The sequence below is a fragment of the Sceloporus undulatus genome, chromosome 2 (genome assembly GCF_019175285.1).
Source record: "Sceloporus undulatus isolate JIND9_A2432 ecotype Alabama chromosome 2, SceUnd_v1.1, whole genome shotgun sequence".
In the NCBI taxonomy this organism is placed as follows: Eukaryota; Metazoa; Chordata; class Lepidosauria; order Squamata; family Phrynosomatidae; genus Sceloporus; species Sceloporus undulatus.
Genome location: NC_056523.1, coordinates 219,433,524 through 219,453,192, shown reverse-complemented (window position 1 = coordinate 219,453,192; position 19,669 = coordinate 219,433,524). Strand labels below are relative to the sequence as shown.

Genomic DNA, 19,669 nt, shown 5'->3' with positions numbered 1-19,669 from the left:
CAGGATTCGAGATTCTAATTTCCAGGTATTTATTGTGTTGAATGGGGCTGATGGGAGCTGTAGCTGCATGCCCCATTTTGGAAAGCAGCTGTAGTAAAATCTGTCCACAAGTACACAGCAATCAGGACAGAGTAGGGATAGGCAGCTGGCTAACCGTCTGGGTACTTTCCTGGGCTCTTGGAATAGTCCTGCCTCTCTTATGACCACAGTTTGGAAAGATTACATTTTTGGACACCTTCAAGAATCTCCCAGTCAGCATGATCAAGGACAGGGACGTGTATCAGGTACAGGGTGACCAGACATCCTCCTTTGCCTGGACTTGACCTACATTTCCACCTTCTGTCCTGGAGTAATTCCAAAATGTCCTCCATTCTGAGCATGACTATGTTATGTGTTTTTAGCTTTTAATTGGCATGTCCTACATTTTTCCTGAATATACTACATTTCGCAGTGCCCTGTTGTCCCTTGCGGTGAGGATATCTGGTCACCCTGATCTGTTCGTTGCAGTTCAATAAAATAAAACTTTTCCAAGCTCTGCTTGGAATTGTACTGGAGTCTCACTTCCTAAGAAAGGAAAACATATTGCCACTCTTTTGATTTTAGATGTGAATACGACACACCATGGACAACAAACATGGCTGCTTTCATGTCTATTCCTCAGTGGTGAAAGGAGGAACATCCTTATTATAGGATCCTTTAGGAAAGATATGAAAGGTTTGGGAATAACTAAGGCCTGGTACAGACCGCTGCTTTGTGGCAGCTTGGGGCTGAAATTAGGGCTCGGGAGAAGAGTGTCCACATGCTCCGCACTCTCCTGGCGCCATTTTGGCACACACACGTTCAGACAGTATGTGCGCCAATGACATGCTTTGTGCGTCGCGTCCACATTGTACAAGAGATGTCTCTGTGCCACTCCAGGGTGCTAATGGCGCCTAGGCAGCAGCACAGAAAATAGCTGCATTTCTCAGCTCCTTTTGCAGCAGATCATTGCCTTGCCTGTGCGGTTGTCTCACCCCCCCCCTTCCTTTCTGCCTGTTTGTATAGAGCCTTTGACACAAAATGAGTTGGATAAAATATTTTTCCTTTGGAAGGAGCCCATATAACAAAATTCTCTAAACTACTTTTAAAAAATAGACCTAGAACAAAAAGTAATCAAATATACAATGATACATTGGGTTCAAGATATAGGTAGACCTATTGATTTACAGTCTTGGGAAAACTCGTGGAAGCACACCAATAAATTTACGTTAAGTCAGACTTATAAAGAAAATTATTTTAAAATGATGTACAGGTGGTATATAACACCAGCGAAAATAAATAAAATCTATAAAACAGGAATAAACAAATGCTGGAAATGTGATAAGATAGAAGGAAAAATTTTTCATTGCTGGTGGAAATGCCACAAAGCTAAAGAATATTGGGGGAAAAATACAGGGAATAATATCAGAAATTCTACAGATAGATATATCACTAGTCCCATGAATATTTTTGCTTAATATATTGGATAATTTAAATAAAGACATTATCAGAAAACATTCTAAAATTATATTGTATATGGTTACTTCGGCGAGGCTTTTATATGCCAAATATTGGAAAAACCCTCAAGTACCAGCAGAAGAAGAATGTTTAATGAAAATAAGAGAAGCTATGGACATAGATACTCTCACTGGACTAATAAGAAATAGGACAACGAAAGAGATTGAAAAGGAATGGAACTGTCTGAAAGAATATGGAAAGAAAAAAGGATGAAATCAAAACTAAACTTAATTTAACTTAATGCAAGTGCAATTGTCAGAATAAATTATATAAAATGCAAAGTAATAATTACAAAATGAAAATGAGAAATGAAATTTTACAAATTATAAGTTTAATTTTAAAAGTCATACTTCAACTCTTAAATAAAATATTGACAGAAACCTTGGAAACTACAGTAAGGATAAACACTGAAGATAAGGAAGTACTAAATAAGATGCTTCAAACAATAGCAATGATAAAAACACACCTATATTTGTAATCTGTATTTGTCTATTTTTTATTTGTGTATCCTTTTATGTAATGGTTGCATGTAGTTGTATGTATTTTTAAAGGTAAATAAAAGATTTTTAAAGGAAAAAAAGAAAGGAGGAACATCCTTATGAAGGTTGTTCTTCTCACTCACTCCAATAGGCAGGAGTAATATAGACCTTTTTGAGAGTGTCCACTAGAGAGATCAACCCCCAGTAAGGGTAGTCTTATTCCTGCCTGCTACTGGTCTTAATCCTCAAAGCTAAATGGACATGTAGGAGCTTTTTAATGCCCTTTTCTGCTCCTCATACTAATTTTGCCTACCAAAAATGTCTATAAAACCTGAAAGTTTGCTCCCATCTTTAAACTATTGCCAGTTTCAATATAAGATACTGAATATAAGTAGACCCATTGTCTCAATTGCTGAATTGTGAATCAACACTCATATAAATCAAATTGTTTCAATGAATCTACTCTGCCATCTTAGACACAGTGGGCCCTTGGTATTTACTGGGGTTTGGTTCCAAGACACACACACCCCTGGATATAAAATCTGTGGATGCTCAAGTCCCATCAAATACAATGGGACAGCAAAATGGTGTCCCTTATATGAAATGGCAAAATTAAGGTTTGCTTTTTGGAATTTATATTCTTTTTAAATATCTTTCAACCATGGATGGTTGAATCTGTGGATAAAGAATCCATGGGTATGGAGGACCAACAGTTTTTTTGGTCCAGGGGTAGTTGCTTGAGGCACCAATTGCTGGAAAGTACACAGTGTTATAGAACAAAACTGTGTGCGACACAGTGAACATGGTCCTCAGGTGTGATACAGGATATTCTCCCATCACCAGTGTTGAAGGAAAAAATCAACTTTCAGTCCAGCTGGGTTTTAAAATATGGGATGGGTGGGTGGTTTACCTTTATTTCTTTGCCTCAGGTAGCAAAATGTCTTGGTCTACTTCATCCACCTTGTTGTATTGTTCTGTAATATCAATCCTCCAACCCTTTGTGTTAAATCCAAACATTGATTAAAGCACCTCTTGGTTTTATCTTTGGAAAAACTAACTAAAATTCACTTGCAAGATGGCAAAGAATTTTCTTATCTTTCTTATCTTTACAGGTTTAACAAAATTGCTCACACAAAGGAGACAATGATGTCTGATGGGTTAAACACGCTGACCTACACGGTAGTAAAAACTGAGAAATTCCCTTTGTATACAAAAATCACAGTGGATATTGGATCACCAAAGAGCTAGTGCAACAGAGGCACAACAGAGTTGGAGAGTTTACTTACCCAGGAACTGCCTATATCATGAACATGTTATATTTGCTGTTTTTATTACAATCACCGTGAACAAGGATGCCTTAATTTGCCAGTCTGAGGCCTTTAAGCTTTCTGAACTAAAAAAAAAAAAGAATTTTAGTCTCAAAGTTTTCAATATAAATCTTTTTCTTCCCTTCTGTTTTTTTTTTTTAAAAATGCATAAAATTTTGTAAAGGCATCGGTTTTCAGGGAATTTTCAGGTGGAGACACATGTGCTTAATCCACTGGTAAACTCTCTTCAGCAAGCCCCCTGGACAAGAAAGCAAGCTGCAAAGAAGCACTACAATGCTTCCGTTTCACTCATGTGGATTAGCATAAGAGGTTCTTGGTGGATTGGGCCCTTACAGTATGCTCTGCTTGAAATAATACTTGCACACTATTTGGAAAAAGCCTTTGCAAACCATGATGTATTTTATAGTTACCACCCTCTTCGCTCTTCTTCCTCCTCCAATTTAATTTAGAAATTAGGTCGCATTTATTGAATTTGCTGCTGTGGTTACAGTATGAAGGACTGGAAAATGCTGCTAAATATGTACAGATTTATAAGATTTGCTTGTCACCCTTTCTCCAAGACTGAATCATGTCATTTTTGTCTAATTACAGTTGAAATAATTTCCTTTCTTCCTTCCAAGAACATGAATATCAAAAGAAAGAGCTGACTTTAAATTTTCTTTCTCTGGTGGAGGGAATTTTGACAAGCCAGTACTCTTCATTGAAAAAAGCTTTGCATAGCATCCATTTCCACTTACAGGCAGTGGCAACTTTGCACATACAGTATGAGGGCAAACACAAGCAGCAGTCTATAAAAATCTAGGGGGTACTGACTAAGCATACCAGAGACTATATACAGAAGCACCTTATTAAGCAGAGAGTATGTGTTTGCCACTGCTCATCCGCATCACACAGGCAGATCCTTCCTCATCAGGCAGCCTGAGCCCAGAATACCACTGCAAATTGTCAAAAAGAGAATAAGCCAGAAACTAATAGTGTAACCACAGGTTGATTGTAACCACAGAAACCAATACTGTAACCACAGGTAGACTAAGAACCAAACAAGGTGTAATCTCCCTCAACCATTTTGTTGTTAACCCCTCTGCCTATCCTTGATTCATGAGTTGCCATACCTTTTAAAACTACTATAAGTAACAAACTGTGGGCCCGTACAGACAGGCCAAAATAAAGCTGCTTCGGGTCACTTTAGAGGTATGCTGTTTAAATGATGCATGTGTCCTAAGAGGCCAGAAGCCACGCCAAAGCCACACTCCAGTCCTAAGAACTGGACCACAGCTTTGGCACAGCTTCTGGCCTCTTAGGACGCATGCATCATTTAAGGAGCATACCTCTAAAGTGGCCCGAAGCAGCTTTATTTTGGCCTGTCTGTATGGGCCCCAAAATCGCTTAAGGAGCCACAACATTGTGAGTTCGATCCCAGAGGGCTCCAGGTTTACTCAGCCTTCCATCCTTCTGTAGGTTGGTAAAATGAGTACCCAATTTGTTGGGGGCAATTGGCTTACAGATTGTAAACCGCTCTGAGAGTGCTGAGTTCACTATTAGGCATATAGAAATGTAAATGCTATTGCTAATAAGGAAATCTCATAGTCTTTGACATTAAACCCACCCCTCCTCATGTCATGACTAGTACAGATCCTGTTCCTGTATTGCCTTCTGTGTAAATAGAGGTTCATTTTGCTTTTTACTGTTACAATGCAATCTCTTTCCTTCTAAGAAACGGCAAGGAGTTTGAAATGCTGGGCTCTTAAGATGGTCTCTTTGTTTTTATAATGTCAGATAATGTTTACTGTTGTAAATGACTAAATAATGTATAAATATCAAACAGAATTGTTCTTTTGTGCAGTGTTGTGTGTGAAACCTGAAGAGCTGCTGTTTAATTTTACTGTTGCAAACACGTTAGCAACATACTATTTGGTGAACGCATATAAAAGTTAATTGCACCATAAAGCAGCACATATATGCCACCAAAGTAAGCTGTAGGCAAAGTCAGATGTTAAATCAAATTTAGATTGTATAAACTATCCTTGTGTACTTGCTTGTTCAGTCATTTGATGGGCTGGTACTTTAAATGTAGGACCTGTTTGAATGCCAGCATTTCTCCACTACACCCTCCCAGTGTTTCTTTGGGTGGAGATTGCGGCTAGTTTTATCAAGCTGAAATCCTCATCTTAGGACCACATAGTCCCCTCCCCCCCCTCTCTCTCCCCCCCCCTCTCTCTTTCTCTCTCTTTGGCTCAAATCTGGTCTTAAATATCTTGTTTATATTCTGCTTATACGTAGTCTTGTAAACCTCTCTGGCCATTGGGACTCTTCCACTTATCCAACAGCACTGCCACAGAGAAGCCTCTAGTTGTTCATCTATGCAAACTGGGAGAAGTGGCTGCTAGTATGGGTCCAACTGTAATGAGGGGAAGCTTGCTAGTCAAACTTTGTTCTGTGCAGAAACCCTTCCAACTAATTTGCCCATACTGGGACCACAGAATCATAGAGTTGGAAGAGACCACAAGGGCCATCCAATCCAACCCCATTCAGCCATGCAGGAATACACAATCAAAGCATCCCCAACAGATGGCCATCCAGACTCTGTTTAAAAACCTCCCAAAAAAGAGACTCAACCACCTTCTGAGGAAGTGTGTTCCACTGTCGAACAGCTCTTACTATAAAATAAATATATATATTTATTTTTATCCCGCTTTTTGCCAAACAATCAAAGCGGCATACAACAGACTAAAATATATACGTAGTACCCCCCTCCTTAAAACAAGGTTAAACAGTATAAAACTAAAACTAACATTTAAAAATCTAAACAATAACCATGGGCAGAGTTCGATAAATTGGAAATCTTTTTCATGGCCGAATATTTTATTCCAGGAAGGCCTGTCGGAAGAGATCCATCTTAATGGGGTTTTTTTGAGACTCTCTAGATTGGTAATTTGATGGATCTTGTCCGGCAAGCCATTCCATAAGTTGGGAGCAGCTGCAGAAAATGTCGTCTGGAAGGTTGCCGTCAATCTGGTCTTTAAGGGCTGTAGTAAATTCCTCCCAGAGGACCTGAGCGTATGGGGCGGATTATATGGAAGGAGGCGATCCCTTAGATAGGTTGGGCCCAAGCCATGTAGGGCTTTAAAGGTGATAACCAACACCTTGTACTGTACCTGGAAACTAATAGGCAGCCAGCAGAGTGACCAATATTGGTGTTACAGTGCACCCTTGTTTTACATGGGTGCACCATACACTGCTTTCAGCATACGCTGAAAGCCGCGCCAGAAGAGCCCATTGTGTGTCCCAGAAGAACTAATGGGACGTGTGCCCATGGCATGTGTGCACTGCTGTGCCACCATGTGCCACTGGCGCGAGCCCCATTACTTCCTATGGGGCTTCAGCATACGCTGATTTCTCCGTATGCAGAGGGATCCGAAACGGATCCCTGCGTAAGAGGAGGGTGCACTGGATATGGTCACTCCTCGCTGTTGCTGTGACCAACCTGGCTGCCATATTCTGTACCAACTGGAGTTTCCAGACTAGGCACAAGGATAGCCCCATGTAGAGCGTGGGGCAAAAATCAAGTCTTGAGGTTACCAGTGCATGTATTACAGTTTTGAGGTCACCCTGTTCCAGGAAAGAGCGCAGCTGGTGTATCAGCCAGAGCTGATAACAGGCGCTCTTGACTGTCACATTCACCTGATTCCTCAACTGAAGCGACAGGTCAAGAAGCACACCCAGACTGCAAACACATTCCTTTGAGGAGAGCGTGAGCCCCTCTAGGACTGGAGATTGCAACCCAAAACCTGGTTTGCGGGAGCCCTACCATCAGTACCTCCGTTTTGTCTGGATTCAACTTGAGCTTGTTTTACTGTTAGGAAGTTCTTCCTAATGTTAAGGTGGAATCTTCCTGTAGTTTGAACCCATTTTTCTGTGTCCTATCCTCTGGAGCTGCAGAAAACAAACTTGCTCCATCTTCAGTATGGCATCCTTTCAAATATTTAAACAGAGCATCATGAGAAGGCATGGATCACTGTAAGAGACAATAATGTTAGGAAAGGTAGAGGGTAGCAGAAAGAGAGAAAGACCATGTGCCAGACGGATGGACTCAATCAGGGAGACCAAGGGCCTGAATTTACAACACATAAGCAGAGCAATGGAAGTCAGGGGGTCTTGGAGATGTCTCATCCACAGGGTCTCCATGATGAGACATCTTCTGTGGAAGATGTCTTTCTCTTCCCCAGGTTAAACTCACCCAGTTCCCTAAGCCTCTCCTAATAGGACATGTAGCTGCCCTCCTCTGGACATGCTCCAGCTTGTCAACATCAGATCTTTGCTAGTAGCAGTAGAACAGAGAGAAACTGTCTCCTTCAGTCATTCTAAGACATCTTCTACTCCCTTTTTTGCTTTCGACAGTGGAAAACTTTTCCTTGGAGTGTGGTGGAGTCTCCCTCCTTGGAGGTCTTTAAGTAGAGGCTGGATGGCCATCTGTCGGGGATGCTTTGATTGTGATTTCCTGCATGGCAGGGGGTTGGACTGGATAGCCCTTGTGGTCTCTTCCAACTCTGATTCTATGATTCAAGCTTGCCATCCCTCCTGCAGATTGCTTCTATCATGGTGCCTTCCCTCATGCAGCTGATACTGCAATAATGCTGCAGACAACAATCCGGAATTCTGGCATGATTTTCTGCATGAGTAGGAAAAGTGTTGCACAACAATATCTGAGTCTTGTGTGAGAGGGCTCTCATTTGTGAGGAAGTGAAACAAATGGCTCACAACATCATTTCTCATTCTCTATTCCATAAGGAAGAGAAGTGAATGACCGTAGGGAACAATCTTACCTTTATTACCTTTATCTGAGTGCAAGAATCATCAGCCTATAGCTTTGGGGGGAAAAAAAACATTTTAGGACTATAACTCCCAAATACCCCCACCAGCAAGAATTATGATGGTTACGCTAGGTGGGCGATGGTTGAAGGTGTTTCCCCCAAAAATAACTTTTTTGAGTAAATTTTCCAGAATCCTATCAGAAACACTGTGCCTTTACAAATATATTCCCAGCTTATTGAGAATATATTTGCAAAGATGGGATGTCTCTAGTAGGATATCCTCACTCAATTAATCTCTTTACAGCAGGAACATTTAAAAAGAATAGCATTGTCATATTCTTAAATTAATAATTTTCAACCAGGCTGTGAAAATTCAACCAGGCTGTGAGTAGGTTTTGACTTGTGTGAATCATTCTGACTGGGATGAAGGGGCAAGGCATAGAGAATTGTGTCACCTTTTCATTTAGCTGGTAATTCTTTGTTTCTGAGATGTCTATATGCTTTGTTGATAGTCTCTCTTTCATGCATATACAGTTTCTTGGTTTTATTTATTTAAATGTACTCAGCCCAAAGTTTTCAGAACAGGGAAATCAAAATCTGTAACTGGAGGCGTATTTCCTCCTCTCATCTTACATGTCTTTGTGGACTCTGAACCAACTCTGGAATGTGCCTTCTCTGAGAGGTCAATAGGGAGTTGTTTTTTAAAGACGAAATGTTTTGCAGATGGAGAAGAAAAGGGCTTCCTCAGTATTCCTTACTGGAAAGAAATCTTGAGACAGCTCCCCCCCCCCCCGGCCAGGATCTCCTGTACATACCCATTTTCCTTCAGCATTTGGAAGAAGTCCAGACCGTGGCTGCATCCACAGTGCAGAAATAATCCATGGCTCAGTGCTATGGAATTCTGGGTACTGTAGTTTGTTGTTTGTCTTTCAGCTTTGCTCTGGTCCTGCAACAAACTACAGTTTCCAAAATTCCATAGCATTGACCCATGGCAGTTAAATTGGTGTCAAAATGGATTATTTCTGTAGTGCAAATGCAGTCCGTATTGTTTGGTCCAGGCTGTACCATCTGTGTTTGAATGCAGTATTTCCTTAGATCTTGAAAGCCTCTCTCCACGCTGTGTCATTTTTCTGGGTTTACTGAGTCAATGGAAGTAGGAAATACCATGTTCAACTGTATGCACTACAGCCTGCATCAGACACAACCTTTCTTTGCAGTGTAAGAATGGGCCAGTTGTACAGCCGAGACACTGCTATGAGGATGAGAAGAGATTCTGCTTAATAAACTATGTAAGCAGACCTTGAGAGTCTACTGCATGCTTCAAAATAGTGGTCAGATTTTACATACACTATACAGTGGTTCTTCGTTTGTATTAATATTGTAATAGATCTTAAAGAAATGAGGAACAGCCTCCCATGGAGGAAATGTTGCATTTCTTTATCCCATTATCCCTTCTGGCCAAACAAGTTTTTAGGATGACTAGATATATTCTCTCCTAAACCCAATGAAAACCAGAGGCAAAAGAGGGAGAAGATGAGCAGACACATGCTGAGGAATTATTCAACTTTGAAACTGCCTTTCAGGGTCTGCCACTGGACTATTAAAAAACAGATATTTAAAATCTTGTTTAAATATAGTTTAGCATTGACTCCTCCCTAGTTAAGGAGCCTTGTTCAATCTAAGTCTAGTGTAATCTGAATTTGGAACACTACAATATTCTATAGCCTACAGATACCCATTCTATGCAAGCAACTTTTAAAGTTGTACATCATGAATAGCTTTGATGTATGTATACAAGTCTGTGTGCATGTGCTGATGTGTGTACGTGAAGACCAGGGAAAATTGCCATAGAAACTAGATTTGATTATCTGACAAAAAGTTTTTACTATTTAGCTTCAAAGGTTTTGATAAAAGTGCCTTAAAATATGGTCAAAGACAGGGATGGGAGAGGATTAGAAGTAGTGCTCCGTAGAACAGCAGTAGTTATATTCCTTTTGCTGTAAGCTGATTTTTATAATTTACAGCATTAAAGACTTAAAAATAAACTTGGTGGGTTTTTTGAGAATATAAAGTGTTTCTACTCTTATGTATAAATCTTCATTTTCTTCCCATCTCCCCCAACACCCTGATTTGGTTTCTTCACAGAGAATGTACTTAAATTTCTGTTTCAACTGTGAACCTTTGGAATACAAGAAACCCCTTTTCTTGCACTGTGTGTGTCTTTTGTGCTTTTTTTTTCAGGCATTGTCACTTAACAGTGAATGTAACTTGGGAAACTGGTATTTCCCATTCCTGGCCTGACACTTGTATTCAAAATTAGGAGATTTCCTGAACTTGTACTTTAGCAGCATGAAATCCACTGTACCATTCCTCTTACCTACAATGCTTGGTGATATGAGATGTGGGTCTGAACCCAGTCTTAGTTCTAACTAGAGCAGAGCCATTTAATCAGTGGGATTTAACTCCATGTTAGCTCATCATTCAATTGTGGATTCAATGGGTCTACTCTAGTTGAGAACATGATTCAGGGCAGAAAGTAAAAAGTCACCTAAGACTTGGGCCTAAATACAGTGGTCCCTTTACATTTGCTGTGGTTAGGAGTGAAGGACCCCTGTGAATGTGGAAAAACCACAAATTAAAAACAACAACACTATTCTTTTTACCTAAGAGAACAATCTCTAGGTCCTCCAGCGCAACTCTATGGTCAACATCTGCCAGAAGTTGATCATACAATCATGCTGGATGACCTACAAATGCTTACAGAAATGTTTTCTCTAGGAACTTCTAGGTTCTTTAGCACAACTCTTAAGTGTTGACATAACTGAGCAATTGATTTAGTTGGCCTACTAAGCTTGGATGTAGGTGATCTTAAAAACTAAACACACTGTGGTAGATCCTTTCTTCTCATCACACCCTTCTGTCTTCGGCATCTTTGTTCCTTGTTGCCAGAATGATACTCACCTAGGAAGAAGCCATCACCTGCTATATGAACTTCTACCACATAATCTCTGACTCCTCATGTTTTCGAGTGTACAGTAGGATCTCACTATGTCATAGATTTGAGCATCTGCTGAAGGCAAGCCCCATTGTCCCAAATAGTGGCATGCATGTCGCACTGCCAGTTCAGACAACAGAACTTTAGGTCCCCCGTGGATATGAAGATCCGACTGTATTTGGGAGAAATACACTCACTTCCATGCTGCTAAAGATACTATAAGAAAAGACCCTAATTTTGTTGCAGTTCAGTTCAAGAAAGATGTGGCAAGATATAAAATCACCATAGGTGCCTATTATCTTCAGGATTTGTTAATTATCTGAGGTGCAACACTATCAGAGAGTTTTGTTCTTTATCAAATGCCCTGTGGTTGTAAAGGTGCATACTTTTCTACTGGCAATCCATGGAGAATTGATTTTTTTGTTGTTGTCACCTGTATCCTCAAGTGTCATAACTGTGGTTTCAGCCCTTTTTTAAAAAATGGCTAAATAAAATATTTTTGGAACAATACTGTTGATAGTATTTTTGGAGTAAATTATTTCTTGTTTTTTGTTTATCATTGTCCTTTTGTCCTTCAATGTAACAGATTTTGGTCTTTTAACATGTAAACTATCTGAACAGGGGCAGTTGTTACTGGGCTGGTGTGACCGATTCTGTATTTGGTCCCATTATTGAACATTCTTTGAACACTGAATACAACACATCAGCCAAAAATATACTCACTTAGTTTTTTTTTTCATTAGGAGGGCTATTAAAAATGCAGACACATATAACCTTACATTTACTTAGCACAGTCCAGCAAGAATTGCATAGTATGATTCTTTTGTTTTTATACCCTTGATCAGATTTGGGCGTTACCTGTACCTCCCCTGTTTTCATAACCTCTGATCATCCCACTGCAACTCCCTGGCATTAATTCACTAGGTCATGACATCTCTGTGGCTTACAACAAGGTTAAATGAGAAATAACTGACAACCTGCTGATACAAAAGGATTTTTTAAAAATTGTGTTAGCTATCATGTAAAAACACCCACGGCATAAAACAGTGTAAAATAATTTAAAAAGATTTAACCATAAAGATAAAACTGCAAGGATGTACCCCATTCAATAACTATTTTCTCCAACCAACTTACCATAAAATGTCTCTTTAAATGTCTCTTTAAATAAGTGTCAATTGTCCACAAAAGGAGACGTTGGGGCAGGGGGGTTAACATGGCTTCCTACAGGAGGGAATGCCAAATCTTAAGGTGGTCCTTTCCCAAAATGGGCTTATGGCGATGGTGGGACCATGATAAAACCCTGAAGAACTCAAGACTTGGGCAGGCTCATGTAAGGAGAAAAGGTCTTTCAGGTAGTTTGGGCTAAGCTTTATAGGCTTTATAGATCATAATCAGCAGTTTGAATTGTGCTTGGAAATGAACTAGTAACTAGTGAAGCTGTTTCATGATTGGATTTATATGTTCCCTGTATAGGTCATTGCCTCTTTTAACGGCCTTGGAGTTTTCAGTTAGATGCCAAGAACAGGCCATTGTGGAAATAGTTACCACCAGTATTTTCTTAAATTTGAGGAAGGCAAAGGAAGTTGTATGAATGAACTCAAGGGTTGCATTTATACAAGAAACCTTAAAGGGGAGGTAAATCGAAATTCCAAGACAGGAAATTCCAAGACTTACTCTCTGAATGGGTTATACAGATTGAAGAAAACAGAATTCCTTTCATGTGCCATGTTGTGTGCCTTCAAGTCGTTTCTGACTTATGCAGACTCTACAGTGAGGTTATCATGGGGTTTTCTTGGCAAGATTTGTTCAGAGGGGTGTTGCCATTGCCTTCCCCTGAGGCTGAGAGAGTGTGACTTGCCCAAGGTCACCCACCCAGTGGGTTTCCATGGCCCAGTCAGGATTCAAACCCTGGTCTCCAGAGTCATAGTCCAACACTCAAGTCACTACACCACACTGCTCCCATACCCTCAAACATTTTGCAAATGAAAACTGGGATTCAAGTGATCAAGCATCAGCAGAATGTAGTCAAGATGGCACAAAATTTAGTAAGGACGAAGAACAAAAAAAACTTAAGAGAGGCTGCAGCAGTTTGCTTTGCCTAAGCTTACTGGAAAAGGCAAGATTCTTCCCCCTCCAGTCCTCTTCCCCCCCACTGAGGTAACTGAGTGCAAACTGATGTTGCACTTTGAACTTGTTTGCAGCAATTGAAATAAAACCAGGATAAAGGGGGAAACTGGGAGGAGATAGAAGCTGCTGAAAAAGCAAGATTAATCGGCACTGTCCCTGCCAAATCCAGACGATTGGGAGCTATGTTGTTTCATTTTGTACAACTTATTCTTCAACCTTGGTCCTTTGTGCTTTCAGTGAGGGAGAGGCGAAGTAAAGAGTCTTGTAGGATACTTGGAACCTTATGTTAGACTCCTTGGAGATCGTATTCAATCTCAGGAGTCTTGCAAACGTTGGGACTGCCAGATACATTGCCCCCAGGCCACCAGTCAATAGTAGGGCAGCAACATCTGATTATTGATAGAGTTGTTGGGCAAATACCTGAGCCTCCAGATTTTCAGTTCAGCTCCTGGCACTGAGAGCCCAGAATCTGCTGTTCCCAAGCATTTTTTATCCCATATTTTTCAGATTATGGAAAACCTCAAGCCCAGAGCAGAGGGAAATCAGAATGTCCTGTTCCAGAAGTGAGGTTAGAGCCAAGGAATACATTTTGTAAATCGGCCACAGCAGGCAAATGCCCTGTGCCACATTGCCAAAGGCATGAGCGAACATTTCTCAGAATTTCTAACCCAGTCCAACCGGAGGCTAACGTTCCTTCTATCCAATTTTTTACAAATGTGGCAAGGAGTTAAGATTCAGAGGATGAACATAAGCAAGAGAAGGTTACTGTATGGCCTTGTATATTAGCTATGGGAACAGAACTGCATACATATTGCCTGCATTAGTATGCAAAGCTGGGGAATTTGCATTTTCCATCACATCTAACATTTACTGGACATTAGTCCTCCTGAATGTAAGAACTGATTAAACCAATGGGTCATTCTATTTCCATTTGAAGCCAGCCAGATATTTCTAGATGAGTGACAACTCTGCACCAATAGCTTTGTCCCAGTATATCTAAAACTTTAGAGATCAAAAACAGCTGGTGCTCAGAAAGTAAATATCCTGCTTTAGGAGGCACACTGACAGAGTCAGTAAAGCAAGGGCCAATGCTGAATCAATAGTGACAGCAAGGCCAACAGCTATCTGTAATCCAGATACGTAGAAAGAAGTCTGGAGATGAGCCTGGGAGCCAGGAAAGCTCAGGACTAGAATGAGATCTCTAGTATTCTGTGCCTCAAACTGACCGCTTTTAAGCCTCTGTCTTCAGAGTAACAACCAGATTAGAGGTGCAAGACCCCAGCCTCAAATGAGGAATGGTACGCTCAGAAGGATGTTCTCTTTGAAAGATCTCTTTATTTGTAAGGGATACTGATTCATCAGACAGATGTTTCTCTGTCTGCCATCCAACTGAACCTACAGTAAGAGGGGGATTCATCATGGCCTTCCAGATGTTGAATGACAACTCCTAGCATTCCCTACCATTGACTGCATTGACGGGCTGCTGGGAGTTGCAGTCCATTGCTTGGGAGTGCACATAATTCCCATCTTTGGCCTACAAAAATGACTGGGGAGGGCACCTGTATTTTTAGTGGTTGTGTAGAAATTCTGCAGGTTGTCACACAATGCAAGGTAACATGTGCTGAAGTTCCCTCTTCTCCATAACCATTAGAGTACAAGAACCATCTCTAGTTTTCTGTCTGCCAACCCTGGTTAGGAGTGGTTGCTTAGCTTGTGCTTCTGACTGAAAAATTGGGTTTAGTTGCACCTTGAAAAGGTTCCCTTGACAGCTTCCTCCTCAAGGGGATTCTGATCTGCCCCCATACTATAGAGCAGTGCCTCCCAAATCTTGGTCCTCCAAGTGTTTGGACTTCAGCTTCCAGAAGCCCTACCTAGTTTAGCTAATTCTGGGCGCTGAAGTCTGAAACATCTGGAGTACCAAAGTGGGAAACACTGTTACAGAGGCTCTGCTTTCCTGCTATTCAGCTCAGGAGTGGAATTCTCTGGTCTTAATTCAAAATGGATTCCCCGAGGAAGCAGCAGAATTGTCACTGGATACTACTCATTACTCTTGTACCTACATTCCCATCCCACCCATCAAGTATTGAGCAGCTCTGTCTACCCAAATGCAACACAAGACAATCTTTGGCTACAACTCCTCATGTAACCACAATGGCAGGCACAACTAAAGAATGTTTGTTGTTGCATAGCTATGGTGTGTCAATTCACCCGTCTGAGATTCCTGGACCAAAACCTGAGAGCCAGCGTAGTTTGAACATTGGACTATGATTCTGGAGACCAGGGTTCGAATCCCTGCCATGGAAACCCATTGGGTGACCTTAGGCAAGTCACATTTCCTTAGTCTCAGAGGATGGCAATGGCAAGCCCCCTCTGAACAAATCTTGCCAAGAAAACCCCATGATAGGTTTGCCTTAGGGTCACCATAAGTCAGAAATGACTTTAAGTCACACATCAACAACAATGTGATGTGTTGTCATAGGGGAGGGCCCTGGTGATGGTGCAAGGGTCAAGCCCCTGGTGATATTGCTAAGGATGGCACACTGTGGAGATTATCACACCATGGTGTTAACTTGATGATAATCTTAATTGCTATTTTATTTTATTGTTATTGTTTAACGCATTGCCATGTTACATCTGTTTTTTAATTCATGATTATTGTTATTGCCTTGTATTATTCCCTCTGTTGTAAGCCGCCTGGATTCCCAGTGATTGGGCGGCATATAAATAAATCCTATTAATATTATTGTTATCCAATACAGAGGATCATGGAAGCATCCCGATATAGCATTGGTTGATATCACACTTTATTCATAATTTCACAAAATCAACATTTCACAATATTGCAATCTACTTACCATATGTATGCATTAGCTCCGCCCCACCTCCCATTCCCGACATATTGCACAGGAGCAGTAGGGTTTTTTTAAGAAAACTTTTTAAAACTTCTGGAATTGTGCCTATATGAACAATAAAAGATGAGACATTGAGAAATATTGATTGAACCAAATTGCACAATGACACAATTTTTAAAAATTCATTTAAAAAAAATTACTGGGAAAGGGATAACTTGCAAACTTCTTGCTGTAAACTATCTTTTGTTCTATCTGGCCACTGGAGTGGTTCCACCTAGGTTGGGAAAGGAAAGGGGCAGAAATCCACACCCACTGGGACCATGTGCTCACTGTTATATCGCAATTGCAAAGTGCTGAACGATCACAAAGGCAACTATTACTGGAATAGCAGTGAAATTGTACTAATTGACAGGTTTCTCCTGTGCATGAAAAGATCCGCCAGGCAAACAATAGAACTACAGCTTGACTATGGGACAGGCACTGTGTCATGCAATTAAAAAATCACAACATCAAATTTCATATAGTTTATTCGCACAGTAAAACCTAATGTGATAGTCTCCTAGCCTCAACCAGAGTTATACAGAGGGTGCCATTCAAATAAATAATACCAACAAATGAAGAATACACATAAATACACATCTCCCTTTTTAAAGGCAGAACTCTTGCCCTAAGATTCTTCCCCCTTGCTCTGGGGACTGAAGAAAAGGAGCCAGGCCTGAGATTTGGCAATCTTTTCACTTGCATGTTCCCAGTTTATGTGTGCAGAAGTGAACCAGCCTTCAGTGTTGCTGTTTCTAGTAGACAAGATGCAGCAAAACTGCTTATGCAACAGCTAATGGGGCCAGCCAATTCACAAACTGTTTTTATGATGAATCATCTGCCTTTAAGTGATTAATTGTCTTGAAACAAATTTACCCAACAGAAACAAAGTTGGGTATGTGAAATGGTGTGGTGAAGCCAAAGCTTGCAAGGGCTGAGGAGCCAGTACTCTCTGATTTGTGGTGCTGATCATGTCACCTGCCACCGCCAAGCTACCATGCTTCCCTTCTTCCTTGGACCAGACATCTTCCTTTCCAGGACATGGCCTACATTTCAGCTTTCTGTCCAAGAGTAATTTCAAAATGTTCTCTATTTTGAGCATGACTAAGAAGTATGCATTTATATTTATATGACTGTTTTAAGGTTTCATTTAGTAACGCTCTACTTTTTTTTTTGAGAGTCCTCCATTTTGTGCTGCCATGTCCTCCTTTGTAGTTATGACATCTGGTCACTCTGTCCTTGGAGCTTAGCTGCAGAGTCTTCAAGGTAGCTGAGGTGAGTGATGATGGTGACAACACCTTTTCTCGGAAACAACAAGCTGTTATAAACTATGTCTGATGCAATACAATATATGTTTCATATATTACTTTTCTTTCCCTGTTTATATTCTTTCCCTTGAACTCAAAAGAAAATGGCCTAATGGAATTAAAGCATCATTTATTATTTACTAATTTGTTTAATAGCCTATCTTTCTGACCTAGTTTAACTTGTGATGTTAAAGTGTGGTATTAACTCTTAGCCTGGCTGATTAAAACTTGGCACTGCAGGTCCAAACCATCCATGAAAGCTTCTCTGTTAATGAAACAATTTCAGCTTGCAATTCTAGGAATAAGCACATGGACCTTGACACCACTTACAAAGAACGGGCAACGTGGTCATTCAGAGAGGAAACACAGGGAGTGATGCAAGAATGGGTTGGACAAACAACTGTTATTTGTCTAGTTGCACACAATGTTTGCAAATGTCGAGCCCTGTCATCTGGAGACTTACAAATGAGAACACATGGAGCAAAGTCTTGGCTATAAATAATAAGGTGCAACTAGGCAGAAAATCATTAGGATGCTTGCCTGTCACCTATGTATCTCACTCGACAAGAAGACTTTGAATGGAGTAGGCACTTGGCAGAGATGCATAGATCTGGATCCAAGAAGCAAACCAGAGCAAGTTACAGTCAGATCAAATCACATTTGATTTGTTCTGAAAATCTCCAGTGTTTCGCATCTCAAAATAGGGTCACTCATATTTTACTTTTTGAAACAATCTCATATCAAAGATCTCCTTATAACATAGTGTTCCCTGCCTTGACGGTTAAACAGCCAGCCTTGCACTGGCAATTGTGATGGGAAGTTTATATTAACATTGCTGTCTTATGACTTATGAGATTGTCTGATCTTGCAGTTGGTTTGGCTGAATTTATTAGCAGCACCTCAAATGCACTGAGGAATATTTATTGGCTGGAAAGATACTCTCATATTTGTGACCAGTTCCTGTTCTTGATGTTTTTTTAGAAAGATGTAAAGATGCATATCTTCAAACTGAGATTTTAAACTGTTCTCAAATGTATTGGTTATTATGTTAATCTGAATGATTCTAGTGGTTTTATTAAGTTGTTTTTAATGATGTGGTTAGATGCCTTAAATGAATGGACCACAGAATGTTGTTGGTGGACAATGGGAGGGGGGTGTCTTGAGCCCATCTATACCAGGCTAAAGGGAATGAGCTGCCCCAAAATAATTAGGCAAAACTGGACCACCAAAACACTTTCAGAGTCCCTGGCCTTAAGCACTATTTTTCAGTGGAAAAGCAGGATTAAAACGTAATAATATTGTTAAACAAAATAATAAATAAAATGGGTGGAAAGTTGTGCTAGGTGAAAGATGCAAAACTACCCTAATCTGGATGTGAAGAGATCTTCTAGCACCTTTGAGACTAACTGAAAGCAATAAATTGGCAGCATGAGCTTTCATAGACTTACGCCTACTTCCTCAGATGCACTAACACATCATTCTACCCTAATCTGAATCAGATTTATTATAGTTCAGTATAGCCTGTTTAAATAGCCTGAAGGCACCACATCCTGTCTTATCTTGGAAGCTAAGCAGAGTAAGCCTGGGTTAGTGCTCGGATGGGAGACTGTCAGCAAACAGTACTGCTATAGGCTATATTTCAGAGGAAACTCTCTGAAATTCATGGGATCACCATATGTCGGCAGGTGACTTGAAGGCACACACACAGATATACCCTTTTTTCAGACTAGTGGGGCTCCTCAGTGCCTTCAGTGGAGATGCCTGGAATCTAGATCAAAAGCAGAAAGGAACATGTGCTTTACCACTGGCCTTTTCTTAAGCCATTGGGAGGAAACATTTGGGTCTCCAAATGATGTTGGATTCCAGCTTCAATAATGCTCAGCCAGTGTGGTCAGGATGGAATAATGACAAATAATCCAGGGGATTCAGGCTCCCCATCTTTGCATTAAATCATACTACAGATAATAGAGACCATGGTTGACAAAGAATCATGCCTACAGATCCCTTTTCTGATTAAACTGGGAAAGGGGAAAACACATAACCCAGGCAAAAGAGAGAGAGGAGATTATCACATGGGGTAAGGAGGGATCGCTCCCATCCTTACCCCGTCTTTGTCACATCTGTGCTTATCCTGTTCTACTCCTGTCAGTGACCCCATCATAGTATTAACGGGAGTTTCCATTAATACACAGTGA

General features: G+C 40.6%; 1 protein-coding gene across 1 annotated transcript in view; it reads left to right on the top strand.

Annotated features, from left to right (window-relative positions):
- Positions 1-3,477, top strand: part of B4GALT1 (beta-1,4-galactosyltransferase 1) — a 54,995-nt gene extending 51,518 nt beyond the window's left edge. The window contains exon 6 of the mRNA XM_042448924.1: positions 3,128-3,477. Coding sequence (XP_042304858.1) covers positions 3,128-3,263 — 136 coding nt within the window. The 3' untranslated portion in view covers positions 3,264-3,477. The remainder of the gene's footprint in view (positions 1-3,127) is intronic.
- Positions 3,478-19,669: the final 16,192 nt, after the last annotated feature.